Consider the following 18868-nt stretch of genomic DNA (forward strand, 5'->3'; position numbering starts at 1 on the left):
TCAGCATAGTTCTTTAGGAATTCACGAGCTGATTTCTTTTAGAAATAATATTTTTGGGCCAGGTGCAGTGAGTGGCTCACACCTGTAATCCTAGCATTTTGGGAGGCTGAGGCAGGTGGATCACTTGAGGTCAGGAGTTCAAAACCAGCCTGGCCAACATGGTGAAACCCTGTCTCTATTAAACATAGAAAAAAAATTAGCCAGGCATGGTGGCGGGCACCTGTAATCCCAGCTACTTGGGAGGCTGAGGCATGAGAATCGCTTGAGCCTGGGAGACAGAGATTACAGTGAGCAGGGATTGAACCACTGCACTCCAGCCTGGGTGACAGAGCGAGACTCCATCTCAAAAAAAAAAAGAAATAATATTTTTGGAATGATTTGATAGTCATTTAATAAGATACAAAGTTTACTTCATTTTTCTTTTATCAGAAAACAGTACCCATCTCTATACCTGTTTATTTGGGTGAGGATTTTTTTCTGTTGCCTTTTGTTTTGTTTTTATAATGGTGTTGTATACGGTGGGTAGTTAGTGGCAGGTAATACTGTCCTCTATAATCATAAGAACCACTGCTATAGTTTATTGATAAAATTATTAATTAATTTGTTCAGTTATCAGGCTCCATCTTTCTTCCACTCAGCACTCAGTACCCAGGAATTTAAATAAGGTAAAAATGTAGAATTAGAAGCCAGCTTCCTCGCTTGATTGATAAAAGGAAGTGGACTGCCACAGGCGTGGCTGTTGCTGTTGACTTGACTTTATACTTCCTAAAAAGTATGAAGCAGGGCAGGCATATTGCATAGCATATTGGGAATTAAGAGCAGCTACCTCCTTCTGTATTTATGTGTTTTATTGCCCCATTTATTTCAAAAACTACCAACCACAAAAGAGTTATTGAGCTCATCATTTCCTCCCTGAGACCAGCTTACTTGGTGGATGCCACTATGCCTGTTAGACTGTAGAAGTTACTGTTTGAAATAAGTTGATGATTAATGTTAAATTATTTTTCTTAGGACCCAATTCTTCGAAGGTCTGGAATGTATACTGTAGCCATGGCTTATTGTGGCTCTGGTAACAACAAAGCAATTCGACGCCTGCTACATGTTGCTGTAAGTACTCTGACCTTTCTTGGGAATGGGGTGGACGGAAAAGCTTGCAGATGGACAATAAGTGCCTAGGTGACTCCAGCATCCACAGCGCATGGCCATCACCAGTGGTCTTAGGTTGCAGTTCTCATTTACTGGACCCAACAGGCCATAACCTAGCACTAGATTCACTTAGCTTTTCAGAAGGATATGGGACGGGATAACAGTCCCATATAAATGGAAGTCCTTAAAGCCATTCAGGTGCAACTTCTAAAATCCTACTGCAAGGAGCACCCTCATTTGTAAGGGATAAGACCTTGTGAGTATGTGTGGCCACCCTAGGATAAAGAAATCCAGTGAAGAACAGGAACCATTTATTTCTTTTTACAGCCAGTAAAGTTAGCTTCCACATACCCCTAATGGGTGCAGTGGCTCATGCCTGTAATCCCAGCTACTCTGGAAAGTGAAGTGGACAGTGAGCTATAATTATGCCACCACACTCTAGCCTGTGTGACAGGGCAAGACCCTATCTCAAAAAAACAAACAACCCCCCACCCCTACACCCCAGGACCCCTAAGGAACATGATCTATTACAAGAGATGCACTGCACAGGAAAGCCAATGCCCATGTTTTCCAAAAGGCTTTCTCCACTCATAGTTCTCCTAATCCAAATGTAGTTATCAGCAATAAGTAATATTGCCTGGTCACACAGTGGACATTCCACATGTCTTAATAGGTTTTTATCATCATGGTGCTGGGAAAAGGTAAACCAAGGGTACCTTTCTATGCAGAAAGACTTAGAACTATTGTTAACTCCTTTTTCCCGGAGATAATATTTTCCACAGTATTTATTAGTAATTAATAAATAATTTTTTTAGCAGTGCAGTATGTTCTAAATGTTCATATTTTGCAAAAGCTATAATGCAGCTGAAATAGTCTTTTTTCTTTTTAGCAACTTCAAGACAGGGTTTTGCTCTATCACCCAGGCTGGAGTGCAGTAGCGCAATCACAGCTCATTGCAGCCTCAAACTACTGGGCTCAAGTGATCCTCCTCCTACCTCAGCTTCCCATGTGGCTAGAACTGCAGGCACACACCACCGTGGCTGCCTAATTTTTTAACTTTTTGTGGAGACAGGGTCTCGCTGTGTTGCCTAGGCAGATCTCGAACTCCTGGGCTCCAGCAATCCTCCTGTTTTGGCCTCTCAAAAGTGCTGGGATTACAGGTGTGAGCCACTGTGTCTGGCCGGTTGAAATAGTCTGAAGAAGTAGCCCTGGGGCCGAGCATGGTGGCATACACCTGTAATCCCAGGACTTTGGGAGGCAGTGGTGGGCGGATCACCTGAGGTCAGGAGTTTAAGACTAGCCTGTCCAACATGGTGAAACCCCATCTCCACAAAAAATAGAAAAATTAACTGGGCATGGTGGCACACGCCTGTAGTCCCAGCTACTTGGGAGCCTGCGGCAGGAGAAACACTTGAACCCGGGAGGCAGAGGTTGCAGTGAGCCAAGATTGTGCCACTGCACTCCAGCCTGGGCGACAAGAGTGAGACTCTATCTCAAAAAAAAAAGAGAGAGAGAGAAGTAACCCTGAATCTTAAACTTTATCAAGCTGTGAAGACTTCTAAGCCCCTGAATTGAAATTTTTCAATAACTTTTTCTAAATTGGGGGCAGAAATTTATTCTTCAAAAATACATGTGGCCAAGTGCAGTGGCTTATGCCTGTAATCCCAGCACTTTGTGAGGCCAAGGTGGGAGGATCTCCTGAGCCCCAGAAGTTTGAGACCAGACTGGGTAACAACCTGGCTCTATAAAAATAAAAATACGTGTGTCTGTTTTTTGAATGTATTATATGTTTACAGGTGTGCAACATAATGTTTTGATATACCTATCAATAGTGAGGTATACACTCACTATTGAATGATGCTGACCTCTCATATCAGTTTGGTCTAGTGATAGACTACATGGTATAATATAATGTTAAACTTTTCCCCCTAGGTAAGTGATGTTAATGATGATGTCAGGAGGGCAGCAGTAGAATCACTTGGGTTCATTCTATTCAGGTAATAACTTAAACTTCTTATTCTATTTATATTTCGTTTTTTTTGGAAATGTAGTAGTCACTACTGAAACTACCAAACTGTAGTTAGTCAACTAAACAAAAACTAAATACCTGAGGAGTATATCTGGGTTCAGAGTGAGGACCATTTAATAGCGAGATTAGTACTGTTCATCTGAAAAAGAACAAAGTATATCATGGGATTCTGAGAACCTCTTTGAGAAGTAGTTAAATGATTTAATTATTTCTGTTTATTTTTTGGTAGCATTCTGCTTATTCATTTAACTTTTTAAATCCAAATAACACATCCATTACTCCTTGTATATTGGTAGTTCAAGTGGATATTATCTCTTACACGGGTCTGTAAAGTTTTTGGAGGTCTTTAATGAAAGTGAAAGGTAATAGGTTTTGTTTAAATGCCAGAGTGAAATTTTTTTTTTTTTTTTTTTTTGAGACGGAGTCTTGCTCTGTCACCCAGGCTGGAGTGCAGTGGCCCGATCTCGGCTCACTGCAAGCTCCGCCTCCCGGGTTCACGCCATTCTCCTGCCTCAGCCTCTCCAAGTAGCTGGGACTACAGGCACCCGCCACCACGCCCAGCTAATTTTTTTTGTATTTTTAGTAGAGACGGGGTTTCACTATGGTCTCGATCTCCTGACCTCGTGATCCGCCCGCCTCGGCCTCCCAAAGTGCTGGGATTACAAGCGTGAGCCACCGCGCCCGGCCCGAAAATTTTTAAAGATTATCTTTTACTTGTAGTCATGGAGATGTCCTTGGCAGTATGATATAGTTGTGTTTGAGAAGTCATACTCTTGGCCGGGCGTGGTAGCTCACGCCTGTAATCCCAGCACTTTGGGAGGCCGAGGAAGGCGGATCATGAGGTCAGGAGTTCAAGATCATCTTGACTAACACAGTGAAACCCTGTCTCTACTAAAAATACAAAAAAATTAGCCAGGCGTGGTGGCACGCGCCTGTAATCTCGGGAGGCTGAGGCAGGAGAATCACTTGAACCCGGGAGGCAGAAGGTGCAGTGAGCCGAGAACGTGCCACTGCACTCCAGCCTGGGTGACAGAGTGAGAGTCCCTCTCAAAAAAAAAAAAAAGTCACACTCTAAACCCATCTGCCTGGGTAGACTCCTGACTCAGCTTCTTACTAGCTGAATGACTTTCAGCAAGTTGCTCAACCTCTTTGCGCCTCAGTTTCCTCGTCTTTAAAATGAGTATAATCATAATACCCATCTGAGAAGATGTTTTTGACAAGTGAATTAATATATCTGCAATGCCCTTAGAGCAGTGTCTGGCACTAGTAAGCACTAAGTGTGTATTAATAATGGTAATTGTAGTAGTTGCAGTTGTGGAGTTGGTGGTAGTATTAATAGATGTAATAGTAGTTCTTCCAGTAGTTCATTACTGTCTACTTAGATTCAATCTCAGACATCAGTGTTTCTCTTAGCTAAGAAACAAGCATACCTTGTTTTACTGCACTTTGCTTTATTAAGCTTTGCAGATACTGCATTTGTTTAAAAATTGAAGATTTGTGACAACCCTGCATCAAGCAAGTCTATCAAAACCATTTTTCTAACAATGTGTGCTCATTTCATTTCTCTGTGTCACATTTTGGTAATCCTCACAATATTCCAGACTTTTTCGTTATTATTATATCTGTTATGGTAATCTGTCATCAGTGATTTTTGATGTTACCATTGTAGTTGTTTTGGGACACCACGAACCACACCCATATAAAACAGCAAACTCAATCAATAAATGTGTGTTCCGACTGCTCCACACACCAGTCATTCCTCCATCTCTCTCCCTCTCCTTGGGACTCCCTATTCCCTGAGACACAACAATATTGAAGTTAGGCCAATTAATAACCCTACAGTGGCCTCTGAGTGCTTAAGTGAAAGAGAGAGTCCCACATTTCTCACTTTAAATCAAAAACTAGAAATGATAAAGCTTAGTGAGGAAGACATGTCAAAAGCCGAGATAGGCCAAAGGTAGGCCTCTTGCATCACAGATAGCCAAGTTGTGAATGCAAAGAAAAAGTTCTTGGAGAAAATTAACAGTGCTATCCAGTGGACACGCAAATGATAAGAAAGTGCAACAGCCTTATTGCTGATAAGGAAAAAAGTTGTAGTGCTCTGGAGAGAAGATCAAAGCAGTCACAACCTTCCCTTAAGCCACAGCCCAATACAGAGCAAGACCTTAACTCTTCAGTTCTGGAAAGGCTGAAAGAGGTGAGGAAGCTGCAGAAGAAAAGTTTGAAGCTAGCAGAGAGCTTGGTTCATGAAGTTTGAGGAAAGAAACCGTCTCCATAACAGGGAGGTGCAAGGAGAGGCAACAAGTGCTGATGCAAAAGCTGCAGCAAGTTACCCAGAAGATCTAGCTAAGATCATTGATGAAGGTGGCTATACTAAACAACAGATTTTCCATGTAGACAGAGTAGCCTTCTATTTGAGGAAGATGCCATCTAGGACTTTCACAGCTAGAGAGGAGAAGTCAGTTCCTGGTTTCACAGCTTCAGAGGACAGGCTGTTCTTGTCAGAAGCTAGTGCAGTGGGTGACTTTAAGTTGAAGCCAATGCTCATGTATCATTCTGAAAATGCTAGGGCCGTTAATTATGCCAAAGCTATTCTACCTGTTCTATAAATGAAACAACAAAGCCTGGATGATAGCATGTATTAGGGTTCCCTAGAGGGACAGAATTAATAGGATATATATATATGGGAGTTTATTAAGTATTAACTCACAAGGTCCCACAGTAGGCTGTCTGCAAGCTTAAGGAGCAAGGAGAGCCAGTTTGAGTCTCAAAACTGAAGAACTTGGAGTTCAGTGTTTGAAGGCAGGAAGCATCTAGCACAGGAGAAGGATGTAGGCTGGGAGGCTAGTCCAGTCTCTCCTTTTCACTTTTTTCTGCCTGCTTTATATTCCCTGAGAACTGATTAGATTATGCCCACTCAGATTAAGGGTGGATCTGCCTTCCCCAGCCCACTGACTCATAATGTTAATCTCCTTTGGCAACACCCTCACAGACACACCCAGGATCAATACTTTTCATCCTTCAATCCAGTCAAGTTGACACTCAGTATTAACCATCACACAGCACATCTGTTTATGTGGTATGCTAAATATTTGAAGCCCACTATTGAGACCTACTGGTCAGAAAAAAGATTCTTTTCAAAATATTACTGCTCATGGACAATGCACTTGGTCCCCCATGGGTTCTGATGGAGTTGTACAAGGACATTAATGTTATTTTTATGCCTGCTAACACAACATCCATTCTGCAGCCCATGGATCAAGGAGTAATTTTTACTTTCAAGTTATATTATTTAAGTCATTTCTTAAGACTATAGCTGCCATAGGCTGGGTGTCGTGGCTCACGCCTGTAATCCCAGCAGTTTGGGAAGCCAACGTGGCAGATCACCCAAGGTCAGGAGTTCAAGACCAGCCTGGCTAACATGGTGAAACCCTGTCTCCGGTGAAACCTCATCTCTACTAAAAATACAAAAATTAGCTGGACATGGTGGCAGGTTCCTGTAATCCCAGCTACTCAGGAGGCTGAGGCAGGAAAATTGCTTGAACCTGGGAGGCAGAGGTTGCAGTGAGCTGAGAACACACCATTGCTCTCCATCCTGGGCGACAAAGCAAGACTCCATCTCAAAAAAATAAATAATAAATAAAAAAGACTAGCTGCCATAAAAAGTGATTCCTCTGATGGCTCTGGGCAAAGTAAATTGAATACCTTCTGGAAAGGAGTCACCATTCCAGATGCCATAAGAACATTCATGATTCACAGGAGGAAGTCAAAATATCAACATTAGCAGCAGTCTAGAAGAAGTTGATTCCATCCCTCATGGATAACTTTGAGGGGTTCAAGGCTTTAGTGGAAGAAGGAATTGCAGAATTGGTGAAAATAACAAGAGAACTAGAATTAGAAATGGAGTCTGAAGATGTGACTGAATTGCTGCAGTCTCATGATAAAACATCAATGGCTGAGGAGTTGTTTCTAGGGATGAGCAAAGAAGGTAGTTTCTTGAGATGGAATCTACTCCTGAAGATGCTGTCAACATTGTTGAAATGTTAGGTATAGGAAAAAATAAAAAAGAAGTAATCACTTGCCAGGTCTGACCTGCAGACCCTGGCCAAGCGATAGATGAAAGAAGTTCTCAGACATGGATATCCAGTGAAGGAGTGGGCTAGGGGGCTGCTGGCACTAGAGCTGAAGAGAGTTAGCCTCCGTGATAAGCCAGAGATGCTCGTGTTTATTTAGTACAGATATAATGAGAAAGGCTTGGAGTAAAAACAATTTGTGGGTAATTAACATTGTCGACCCCTGCCAAGTAGAGAGCAGTCCTGCACACGAATGATCAAAGGTTAGTTTCTGGAGACAAAAGTAAACAAATTTATCTAGATAAGTTCTTTTACATTCCCTTGTTATCTAACCCTTGCTCTTAAGAGAATTTAACTGCCTTCAGCTAAATCCTCTTGAAGCTTTTGAAAACCTCCCGGCCTTCCAAGAAGGTTTGCATCTTTCCCTACAATTTTTATAACTTTTCCCACCACCCTGACTGATCTCCTACATCTCCCCCTTCCTTTTCTGTTTTTTGCATTGGGTTTTGTTGATTGAAGAGTACAGATGTGTGCAGCAACAGGTTTGTTAGGCATAGCAGTTATAACTTGTTTTCCAGCTTTGCATCCTAGAATTAGTAAATGATATAAGACAAACATGAGTATAATCAGTAACATTCTTTTCCAATCAAGGAGCGACCCCCCAGGAGTGGGGGTCTATCCAGGAGCGATGTTATCTCACATCCTTCCATATGGCTGTTTGTTGGGCGTGTAGATCTACGGTGTTTAGGGATTCTAGAATTTTAGTTTTAAGTTGCCTTATGTCTGCTGTTAAATTATCATGTAAGGTTCCCCAGAGGTGTTGTTTCACCTCATCCCAACTATGTATTGATTGATTCCAAGGTAGAGAGGTGACACAGATATGCTTATGCTCCCAGTCACAGTTTAAGTGCTGTCAGAATGCCAGTGCGTCTTGCCTCTCCCCTATATATTCTAAGGCAGCCTCGGGCTTGCAGGCGTGCAAGAATCTTTTGATCTATACCCTGCTGTAAGAGAAGTTCATTAGACACTTTTTTGGCCAAGTTATCTACAAAGGTAGCTGTTTGTACTGATTCAGTAATAGAGGCCACAGCAACACTAGCAGTTGCTAAGATGACTATGGCTGAGACTATAAAGGTTATAAGTGTGCCTGTGAATCTTTTGGGTCTGACCTGGGACGGGGCATGTTCTCAGGTGGCAAGAGCAGAGGAACCTTGCCAATCACGTGTCAAATTGGTAGGAATGCTTCAGATTGTTTCCTTAATACCATGACACTAATAATATTTAAATTAGATATATTATAATTAGTGATGCATGAGGCAAACCAAACCTGTCCCTGCACTCGGGTCACAAACGTGGAGTTTTGGGGTCTAATGGAAATGTTGGTTCCCATAAGGAAAACATATGGATGGGTAGTGCAAATCAGGCACTGATCTGTGTGATTATGAATAAAGGTCACAGTATAGTTGTTACTGGAATTATGATATGTCCCATACCAGGTGTTAAGGGAGATGCTAAGATGTCCCAGGCGCCATAAAGTGTCTTTGGGTGGCATGGACCCTACTTGGGATCTGGGATATCCCGTCCCTCCATCGGCCCAAATTATAGGGGAATCGGACGTGTCTACAAACCTGTGATTGATGCCACAATGGATGAGGACATCAGTATGGTTACTCTGCAAGTGTCAGTGGGGGCTCCAGTCTAAGATGTTATAATAGCCTAAGTGGAGTCTACGGGCTTGTCCCCCATGACAGACCTCCCAGCCAAAGTAGAATCCATTACTTTCCTGGCTATGTTCTTTAGCACAGGAAGGCATGTTGGGGAAAGTGGCGTTGGTTGCATTGCCCGGTTTGAGTCTATCTGCAACCAAGAATGTTAAGGCATTTCCTTTGCCATGATATAGCCATACTTGAGTTTGGGCAGGTACACAGTAAGGGTTAGAACTTTTATAACTAATGCACAGTGGAAGGATAGTGGAGTGATATATAGTGTTACCTGGCACCTTAATCCAATGTGTGCCATTAATGAGGGACCCCATGTAAGTCAATCCCTCCTAGCCAAGCAGTTACGTTATTAGAGGCTGGGAAGGGGGTGTCTGCCCAAGTAACAGGGCCAAAGGAAAGCAGATCTAAGAGATGAGCCCAATAGAGAGTAGCAGATGCAGGTTGCAGGCAGAGTGAGAGAATAAGAAGGGTTAATACCCTACGAGAATTGCAATGTACAACAGAAGGCATAGCAAGGAACAAATTATGTGGAGTGAATGGTGTCTGTGTCTGGAGCAGGATTCGCTCAGCCTCCTGCATTGTCTTCTTCAGCATTCCCCAGGTAAAGTCCGGGGCTTGTGTCATCTGAGGAAGCCACGTCGTCTGGGGCTGGGGGTCCTGCAGGGACATTTCCTTCATTTCTGGTACCTGGTTGGGTCCTAGCCACACCATGGTATGATTTGATGTGTCATGCTAGAATCCAGAGAGGACCTGAGGGGGTGTGAACACAAGCATATCCTCTTCCCCATGTAAGCAAATCATTTGGACCACACCATACATTACTATTTACATTTTCCATTAAACTGCAGGTTTTATGTCTTGAGAGGTTTTAGCAGAGTGCTTTTCTATGGCTGATTGAAATTTATCATCTAAATTTTAAAAATTAAGGGTAAATAAGGCTTGTGCCAGTAGTATTGCCAGGTTCTTACTCATATTCCCCCTTTTTTGTTTTTTTGAGCATATTTTTAAGAGTGGAATGGATATGTTCTACTATGGCCTGTCCTTGGGGGTTATACGAGATGCCTATGGAATGTTGGATGTTCCACATGTGACAAAATTATTGAAATTGTAAGCTGGCATAAGCCAGACCATTATCAGTTTTAATTTTTGTGGGCTGCCCCATAGACGCAAAAGTTAAGAGAAGATGTTTAATAATATATCGGGTGGACTCTCCAGGAAAAGTATGTGCACTAATTGAGAATTGGCATCCATGGATACATGTACATATCTTAGTTTTCTAAATTTAGGGACGTGAGTAACATCTGTTTCCCATACCTGATTAGGTTCTAGTCCTCTAGGGTTAACACCTGTTGAAGGAGGGGAGGTGCCTGTGAGCTGGCAGTCTGGGCATTGCAGGATAATTTCTTTAGCTAGTCTTTGGGTGAGTTTAAATTGTTTAGTTAAATTTCTCCAATTTTGGTGGAAAAATTGATGTGATTGGGTGTCTTGGTCAAGCAGTGACATCATAACTTGCAGATCTGCTTGTTCACTGCCATAAGCCAATGGGCCAGGCAGTGAGCTGTGGGCTCAAATATGTGTGATAAAAATAGGATGTATACGTTGATCCAGCAATTACTGAAGTCAAAGAAAAAGTGCACACAGGGTGGGCTCAAGAATGGACTTGAGGGCTGTTTCAAGGTTCTGCAATAAATAAACAGAGTAAGCAGGGTCACTAACAATATTAATATTGATAGGCTGAGCAGAAAAAGTTTCCAGTGCCAATATTAAGGCTCCAACCTTAGCTCTTTGAGTGCTAGTAAATCCAGAATGAGTAAGGGAATTATGTGGTTTCTACCAAATTGCCACTTTTCCATTTTTACCAGAACCGTCAGTAAAAAGCATTAAAGCATTGGGTATGGGGGAGTGAACTACTTTTGGAGGCACAACTACAGGAGTATGAGACAAGAACTGAATTAAGTTTGTCAGCAGGAAGAGCATGCTCTATATGGCCTGTGTAATGAGAGGCCTGTTTGCAGGTCTAGAGATAAGGGCAATACTGTTTTGAATTGCTTTTTACTTAAAGGAATTCTGATGACATCAGAGTCATAACCTAGCAACTGATTGCATTGTCTGCGGCTTGTATAGATGACTTTACTAACTAGCTGGATATAGGAAGATAGTGTTTTAATCCAGGTATGTGAGCAAAAAACCCATTCTAGGAAGTGTAGCCCTGGGGCCATTTGTCCTATTAACCCTGTAGGGGAGTGTTTAGTAGGAAAAACAAACAATTGAACTGAATAGTTTGGGTTTATGTGATTTAGTTGCCTCTGAGAAATAGCTTGCTCTATTTCTTACTCCCTTTTTGCTGCAGGAGTTAAATACCTGGGAGAGTCTAGGGCTTTATTGCCCTTTAGGATGGAAAACAGGTTTTGCAACTTATCAGTAGTCATGCCCAAGGTGGGATGAAGCCAATTAATATTGCCCAATAATTTTTGATAATCATTTAAGGTGTATAAGTTGCTAGTATTGAATTTAACCTTTTGAAGCCTTATTGACTGGGAAGTTAGTATGTATCCAAGATATCCAAGGAGAGGACATTTGCACATTTTTAGGTGCTATGATTAAACCTCTTAACTGTGTATTCTTTATGACAGAGGCATATAAACTTAAAAGTACTGGCTTTGTCAGGGCTGGTAGTAAAATATCCATAAAATGAATAATCTTGCAATTAGGAAATATTTTTCGACTGGGGAGCAAAGCTTGATTTACATGATACTGACACATGTTAGGACTATTTAGCATCCCTTGAGGAAACACTTTCCAATGAAATCAGCAAGCTGGCCTTTCATTATTGATAGGTGGTATGGTAAATGCAAATTTTTCTCTGTCCTCTTCTTCAAGGGGAATAGTATAAAAGCAGTCTTTTAAGTCAATAACGGCTAAAGGCCAATCTTGAGGAATCACTGTGGGGGAAGGGAGGCCCTGTTGAGTCCCCATGGGTTGCAAATTAGCATTAATAGCCTGTAAGTCATGCAGAAGTCTCCATTTGCCAGACCTTTTGGGAATGACGAAAATGGGTGAGTTCTGAGGGCTGTTTGACAGTTCTGTATGGCCAGCTTTTAATTGCTCCTCAACTAATTCATGGGCTCTTTGTAATTTCTCTCCCTTTAAAGGCCACTGCTCTACCCAAGTTGGATCTTGAGAGAGCCATGTTAAGGGTAGGGGAGGAATAATAACAGTGGCTGTTACTAGAAAGAGGTCTGCAGAGTGACCTCAAACCTCTTGTAAATGGGCTAGCGGCTCCATTTTTTCTAATGCTTTTTCTTACCTCTTTATAAGCTTTAAAATAAATGGGTTCATGTACCTGATCGCCTTGTCAATCTTGCATTACCGGGCAGGCTAAGAGCTCCCCATCTAATGCTGCTTGCCTAAGACAAGATCCCATAGCTGTAGCATATCCCTTGTCTTTTTTCCAATTTATTGGAGGAGGGGACTCAGGCAAAACCTCCATTTCCTTTTTGTTATTTTTGCCTGTTAACGGCATGGCTGAGGGAGATGGAGTTGGTAAGGTAGGTGACGGTTCCTCTTCCCTACCCTTTTTAGGCACTTCTGTATAGCAGGACCAAAGCAGCCCTGACTAAGGCCTATAACATTAGAGATGTTACTGGGACCCATTGCCCTTTTGCATGATGTTGTTTAAGATTTCTCCCAACTGGTTTCCAGAGCTCTATGTCTAGCGTACCTTCTTCAGGGAACCATGGGTTATGGGAAACAACTGTTATATATAAAGTTTCGGTGCCACAAAAGAAATAGCACTCGAATATAAAATTGTATTTTTAATTCTCAGCAAGGCAACTTACTTCTATAGAAGGGTGCGCCCTTACAGATGAAGCCATGGTGAGCACACACTTGGACAAGGGACGGGAAGACGTTCTTATCCCTGACCCACGTCACCCTTGCTGCTGTGTCGTTCCCCTATTGGCTAGGGTTAGACCACACAGGCTAAACTAATTCCGATTGGCTAACTTAAAGAGAATGACGGGGTGAGTCCTTTGGTGGGAATCAGGGCAGAGCAGGTAGCAGACAATTGGAATGAGTTAGGGTGGAGCAGGTAATCAGAATTAGTCAGGGTGGAGTAGGAAATTGAAAAAGGTTGCTTTATGAGGAAGTTAAGTTTAAAAGTAGAAGGCAAAGAATTGAACATACTGACATATTAATTCTTTGAAAACAAATTTAGAACTCATATCTAACAACTCCTCCCCTTGTATTTCCTTACAGCTTTCTTTTCAAACTTTTTTACAAGTCTTGGCTTAGTTGTTTTGCTTCATTTTCCAAAAGAAGAAGCTTCTCTGGGTAAGATGGAGGATAGTTAAGGGAGGTTTTAGTAAGTGCTGTTTTTATGATCCTCTGTGTCAACTTACAGATGCATAGTATGACACAGCACCTGACAAGAATAATTACCTATTACGGCTGTGAGGGAAATAAGAATTGAGGCTATTATTCCTTTCCATTTACTGAACTACTTTTCTGGCCATCCTGTAAAGGGGTCATTTACCCTTGAGTTGCTGGCTAACGCATTGGATAGAGTAGTCAGACCTTGCAATGAGTTTGTTATACTTCCATTAGCAACAGTGTTGTTTGGGATAAAGGTGCAACATTGAGTTTTAATCATGACGCAAACTCCTCCTCTTTCTGCTAATAGCATGTCTAAGGCTGTCTTATTTTCCCAAGCTATCTGACCAGTAGCCCCTAATTGTTCAGCTATTCCTTTAACAGCATATCTAGTGTAGTTAATAAATTGCTGTTGGTTGTAATAGATGTAGTTTATCCAATCTACATTTTTATTGTCACCTACCAAAATATTGACTCAAATCCTGCAGCTATTTGATTTTGGGTTTTAAATTGATCTGGTATTCCCTGTGGGACTAATTGTGTCTAAATAGACGTGAGAGTCGAAAGACCCATAAGGGGCTTCTCTTGCTTTACAGTGTCTTATTTTTCCTTCCTCTGGTTGATGAAATGCCAGGGTGAAAGGGATAGCCAATTGGACTAAAGCAAAAGTTATTTGGCAGAGTGTCCAGTAAAGGTCCACCACACATCCGCTCGGGGATGAACAAGGGCTGACTGATTGATAAGCTCTTGAAAATTCTTAAGCTCACTGCATCCCTTCAGGTCTCCGAGGAATGCTAAGTTTCCTCCCTGTCATGAGAGACACGAAGTGAACTTAGTGTTGGGAGACGGAAGCTGGATGGCCCTCAGGGGCTGACCCGCAGGGTGCCAGACTTCGAGATATAGCAGAGAGAGAGCTTGGCATGAATTGGTATAGAGGGTTCCTTCCTGGTTCTGTAAGTACTTTAAGGCTTGGCTGAGTGGAAACAGCTTGCAGGTTTGAGCAGACCAATTATTAGGCAATTTTCCTAACTCTGCTTTTACAAGAGTTTCCCTATCAGTTACTGAATACCTATTGTGTCTTTTTCCCTCAGTCATCGAGGAGGAACCATGGTGTCCTGAAGGGAGTTCCTCCTAGGTCTGGTCAGACTTTTGTATGGTAATTAAGATTTAGACTCCCCATTAGGAAACCTGGTGGGTTAAAAGAATTATCAATGGTTAATGTTCAATCATCTTTTTCTAACAGAATAGCCCCATACTTTAAGATTTTTGAGTTAGTAAGCTACGTTTTTGCTTTTTTTTTTTTTTTTTTTTTTGACTTAGGATATTTCTGAACTGGTGAGGTGTGTTCACAATGAGGTTTTTTCCTCTAAAAGCTATTTTTTCTACTTCTACTAGCAAAGCAGTTGCCGCTAGATTAAATGCATTTGGGCCATCCGTGGGTTACTGGGTTAAGGATTTTTGATAGGAAAGCTACGGGATGTAAGCAGCTTCAGTGCTTTCAGGCTATGCCCTTGTTTACACTGACAACAAGGTAGTATTGGAGTGTTACAGGGTCACTCACGGAGAAGACCTTCAATTATCAATTATAGGTTTTTAATTTATCCTGGCTTTTACAGGAATAGGGTACACTGTTTTCTCTTTACTACTTCTATGTCTCTCTCTGAGTTTCTGTCTCTCTCTCTCTCTCTGACTCCCTCTTTGTCTCTCTGTCTCTTCCTCACTCTCTCTGCCTCCCTTTCTGTCTCTCTCTCTCCCCTCCCTTTTTTTTTTCTCTCTCTCTCTCTCTCCTCTCTGCTGTTCTTTCCCTGCCTCTGCCAGCCACTTATGCTGCTGTTCTCCCCTCTCCTTCCCCTTCATTTAGGGGAGGGACCAGCAGGAGTAGAGCTTCTCTTTCTTCCCCTGAAAAGAGGATGCCCAAGATGGACATTAACTCGACCCAGGTGTACAACTGAGGTCCTAAGAATTGGTCAATTTGGTCTGCCATTCTTAAGGGTCATCTAGTAGCAGTTTAAGCTCTTTTTAAAATTCTGGACTTCTGAACTGGTTAGGGGAGCATTTACAAAGCCAATGGCCCCCCCTTCTTGTGGTACCTCTTTCAAAGGAAAGAAGGTCGGGGCTGATCTCTTAGGTACGGAGGGAAATGGGAAATTCTGAATATCTTTTTTACATTGTTCTGCCTCACACTGGAGTCCTTTTAGAGAGGGGTATTTAGGTTGGGAGGGAACAGGCTGATGGGATGGTAATTCCTAAGAGTCCGGGTTATAAGGAGGAAGGATAACGTTGAGTAGAGAGGGAATTTGGAACGGGATCTGAGGCAGCAGTGGCTGTCTGAGCGGAAAGATTGGGGACACCGAATGGGGTTAGATAGTCTGAGGGATCCCATGCGCTGGAATTTTTAGGCATGAGAGCTGGCTCCTCTGACTTTTCGATTTGAGGTACCAGATTGGGTTCTTCCCTATTTGTTTTTAAAGGAAAAGGGAGGGCAGGTCTTTGCCTCCAACAACAGGCATAGCCTAGTTCTTCTTGAGACACTGGACTTTTATCATTAACATATTGGATTAGAAGCTGACACGTTACATCCTCATTCGACCCAAACTTTGGTCAGAAGATTGAGGGTTTGAAGATGGGTCCCTGAGTCCAAATAAAACAGCAATATTGTTTTCATTTGTTGCTTTTTCCTAAGTTTAGTCCTTTCATTATCCTTCCAGTATTTTAGCATGAGACCTAGGGGGCTATCCAGGGGGATATCTTTGTTACCATCTTTATCTCCCTTGCTCCCTGTCTTGCTTGGGGTATTTCCCATCTTGATGGTTTTGGGGTAAGGTTCAAGGTTGTTTCCCTTACTGGAAATTTCTCACCTTTTGGGGTGAGGCTCAATTTCCACACTGGAAATTTCTTGCCTTTTGGGGTGAGGCTGTTTCCCCACTGGAAATTTATTGCCTTTTCTACTACTGGAGGTATGTGAGGTTCAATCCCCCGAAATGGGGATGTCTCACCTCTTTTTAACCTCTCAGCCACCCCGACCAAGGAGTACTTCACCGCCCCGCCCCCCCTCTTGCGTCTTTCTTATCTTGGTCCTGACCACCAAGGAAATACTTTACCATCTCCCATGGCTTCTCCTTCCTTGGTCTGTGCACAGAGTCGTCGCTGCAGTATGTGAAGATACTTTAAGCTAGGTTGCTGGCCAGTTTTTTTATTTTTTATTTTTTTCTGCGTTGCTGAGAGCTCGGGTTATTCCTCGCACTAGGTGGGTCTTGATTTCTCACCCCTGAGGCTGCCGCAAGGGGGCAGGGCAAGCCTCCTCACGAGAGAGAACCAGAGACCGTCCTGGAGGGGAATGCCATCATGGGCAAGGCCCCAAATTGTTACATATAAAGTTTCGATGCCGCAAAAGGAATAGCACTCAAATATAAAATTTTCTTTTTAATTCTCAGCAAGGCAAGTTACTTCTATAGAAGAGTGTGCTCTTACAGATGGAGCAATGGTGAGCGCACACCTGGACAGGGGAGGGCAGGGGGTTCTTATCCCTGACGCACGTGGCCCCTGCTGCTGTGTGGTTCCCCTGTTGGCCAGGGTTAGACGCACAGGCTAAACTGATTCTGATTGGCTAATTTAAAGAGAACGATGGGGTGAGTGCTTTGGCGGGAGTCAGGGCAGAGCAGGTAGCAGGTAATTGGAATGAGTTAGGGTGGACCAGGTGATCAGAATGAGTTAGGGTGGAGCAGGTCATTGGAATGAGTCAGGGTGGAGCAGGTAATTGGAATGAGTCAGGGTGGAGTAGGTAATCGAAAAAGGTTGCTTTACGAGGAATTTAAGTTTAAAAGTAGAAGGCAAAGAATTGAACATACTGACATATTCTTTGGAAAGAAATTTAGAACTCATATCTAACACAACAGTTTGCATTAGGTCCCTTAATTGAGCCTGCAAAACCGAGGCTCCCCTAGCTTCAAGCAGCTGTTTCGATATTTTTATATACTGTTGCCATTGAGCTAATAACTATTGTCCCATGATGAAACCCTAGCCTGAACAATCCCCTCGAACTTGGAAATCCACAGTGGGCACCAATGACTTACTGACTTACTGACTGCGCAGTTTCTTCACCTTCATTTTCGAGGATTCCCTCGCAATCCGTTGCAGCATTCCTCATGCGGGAGCACCACCTGCCGAGTCTGTCCTGCCGACTCTGGCCAAGCTATGAATGAAAAGAATTCTCAGACACGGATATCCAGTGAAAGAGCAGGCTCTAGGGGGCTGCCGGCACTAGGGGCTGAAGAGAGTTAGCCACCCCGATAAACCAGAGACACTTGCATTTGTTTAGCACAGATTTAATGAGAAAGGCTTAGAGCAAACACAATTTGTGGGTAATTAACATTGTTGACTCACCAAGTAGAGAGCAGTCCTGCACACGAATGATCAAAGGTTAGTTTCTGGAAACAGGAATAAACAAATTTATCTAGATAAGTTCCTTTACATTCCCTTGTTAACTAACCCTTGCTCTTAAGAGAATTTAACTGCCTTCAGTTAAATCCTCTTTTGAAGCTTTTGCAAAACCTCCCCACCTTCCAGAAAGGTTTGCATCTTTCCCTGTAGTTTTTATAACTTTTCCCGCCACCCTGACCGATCTCCTACAATCACTTCCAAGATTAGGCTGTAGAAAAAAATTAATGAAAAGAAACATAGTTGAAATTACAACAAAGAATTGGGAATATTTAGTAAAGTTAGTTGATAGAGTAGCAGCAGAGTTAGAGAGGATTGACTACACTTCTGAAAGAAATTCTGTTGTGGGTAGAATACCATCAAACAGCATCTTATGCTACAGAGAAATCTTTTGTGAAAGGAAAATGTGGCAGACTTCATTGTCTTGTTTTAAGAAATTGCCACAGGCACCCCAGCTTTCAGCAACCACCATCCTAACCAGTCAGCAGCCATCAACATCAGAAGACATTCTACCAGCATAAAGATGAATATGCACTGAGGGCTCAGATGGTCGGTAGCACTTTTTAGCTAGAAAGGTTGTTGGGTTGTTTGTTTTTTAAATACAGAGGGTCTTGCTCTGCTGCCCAGGCTGGAGTGCCATGGTGCGATCATTGCTCAGAGGCAAACTTGAGCTTATTGAGCTTGTGTTGAGGCAAAACTGTAGAGTAGCAGAGACTACAGGCACTCACCACCATCTCTAGCTAATTTTGGTTTGTTTGTTTTGTGAAGACAGTGTCTCACTGTGTTGCCCAGGCTCATCTTAAACTCTGGCCTTAGGAGATCCTCCTGTTTCCACCTCCCAAAGTGCTGGGATTACAGACATGAGCCACCCGTTGGGTCTGGCTATGTTTTTTAACTGAGGTATATACATTTTTTTGGACATAATGCTGTTGCACACTTAATAGGCTATAGTATAGTGTAAACATAACTTTTATATGCCCTGGGAAACCAAAAAGTTCATGTGACTCACTTTACTGCTATACTCTCTTTATTGTAGTAGTCTAGAACAAAACCCACAATACCTTTGAGGTATGCCTGTACTTTATCTTAAA

General features: G+C 42.5%; 1 protein-coding gene across 1 annotated transcript in view; it reads left to right on the forward strand.

Moving 5' to 3' along the window:
- PSMD1 (proteasome 26S subunit, non-ATPase 1) overlaps positions 1 to 18868 on the forward strand; it is a 114435-nt gene that overhangs the window by 27704 nt on the left and 67863 nt on the right. Inside the window, exons 15-16 of the mRNA XM_003274736.4 lie at positions 1012 to 1107; positions 3079 to 3143. Of these exons, the coding sequence (XP_003274784.1) occupies positions 1012 to 1107; positions 3079 to 3143 (161 nt within the window). The remainder of the gene's footprint in view (positions 1 to 1011; positions 1108 to 3078; positions 3144 to 18868) is intronic.

The sequence above is a fragment of the Nomascus leucogenys genome, chromosome 22a, assembly GCF_006542625.1.
Source record: "Nomascus leucogenys isolate Asia chromosome 22a, Asia_NLE_v1, whole genome shotgun sequence".
Classification (NCBI taxonomy): domain Eukaryota; kingdom Metazoa; phylum Chordata; class Mammalia; order Primates; family Hylobatidae; genus Nomascus; species Nomascus leucogenys.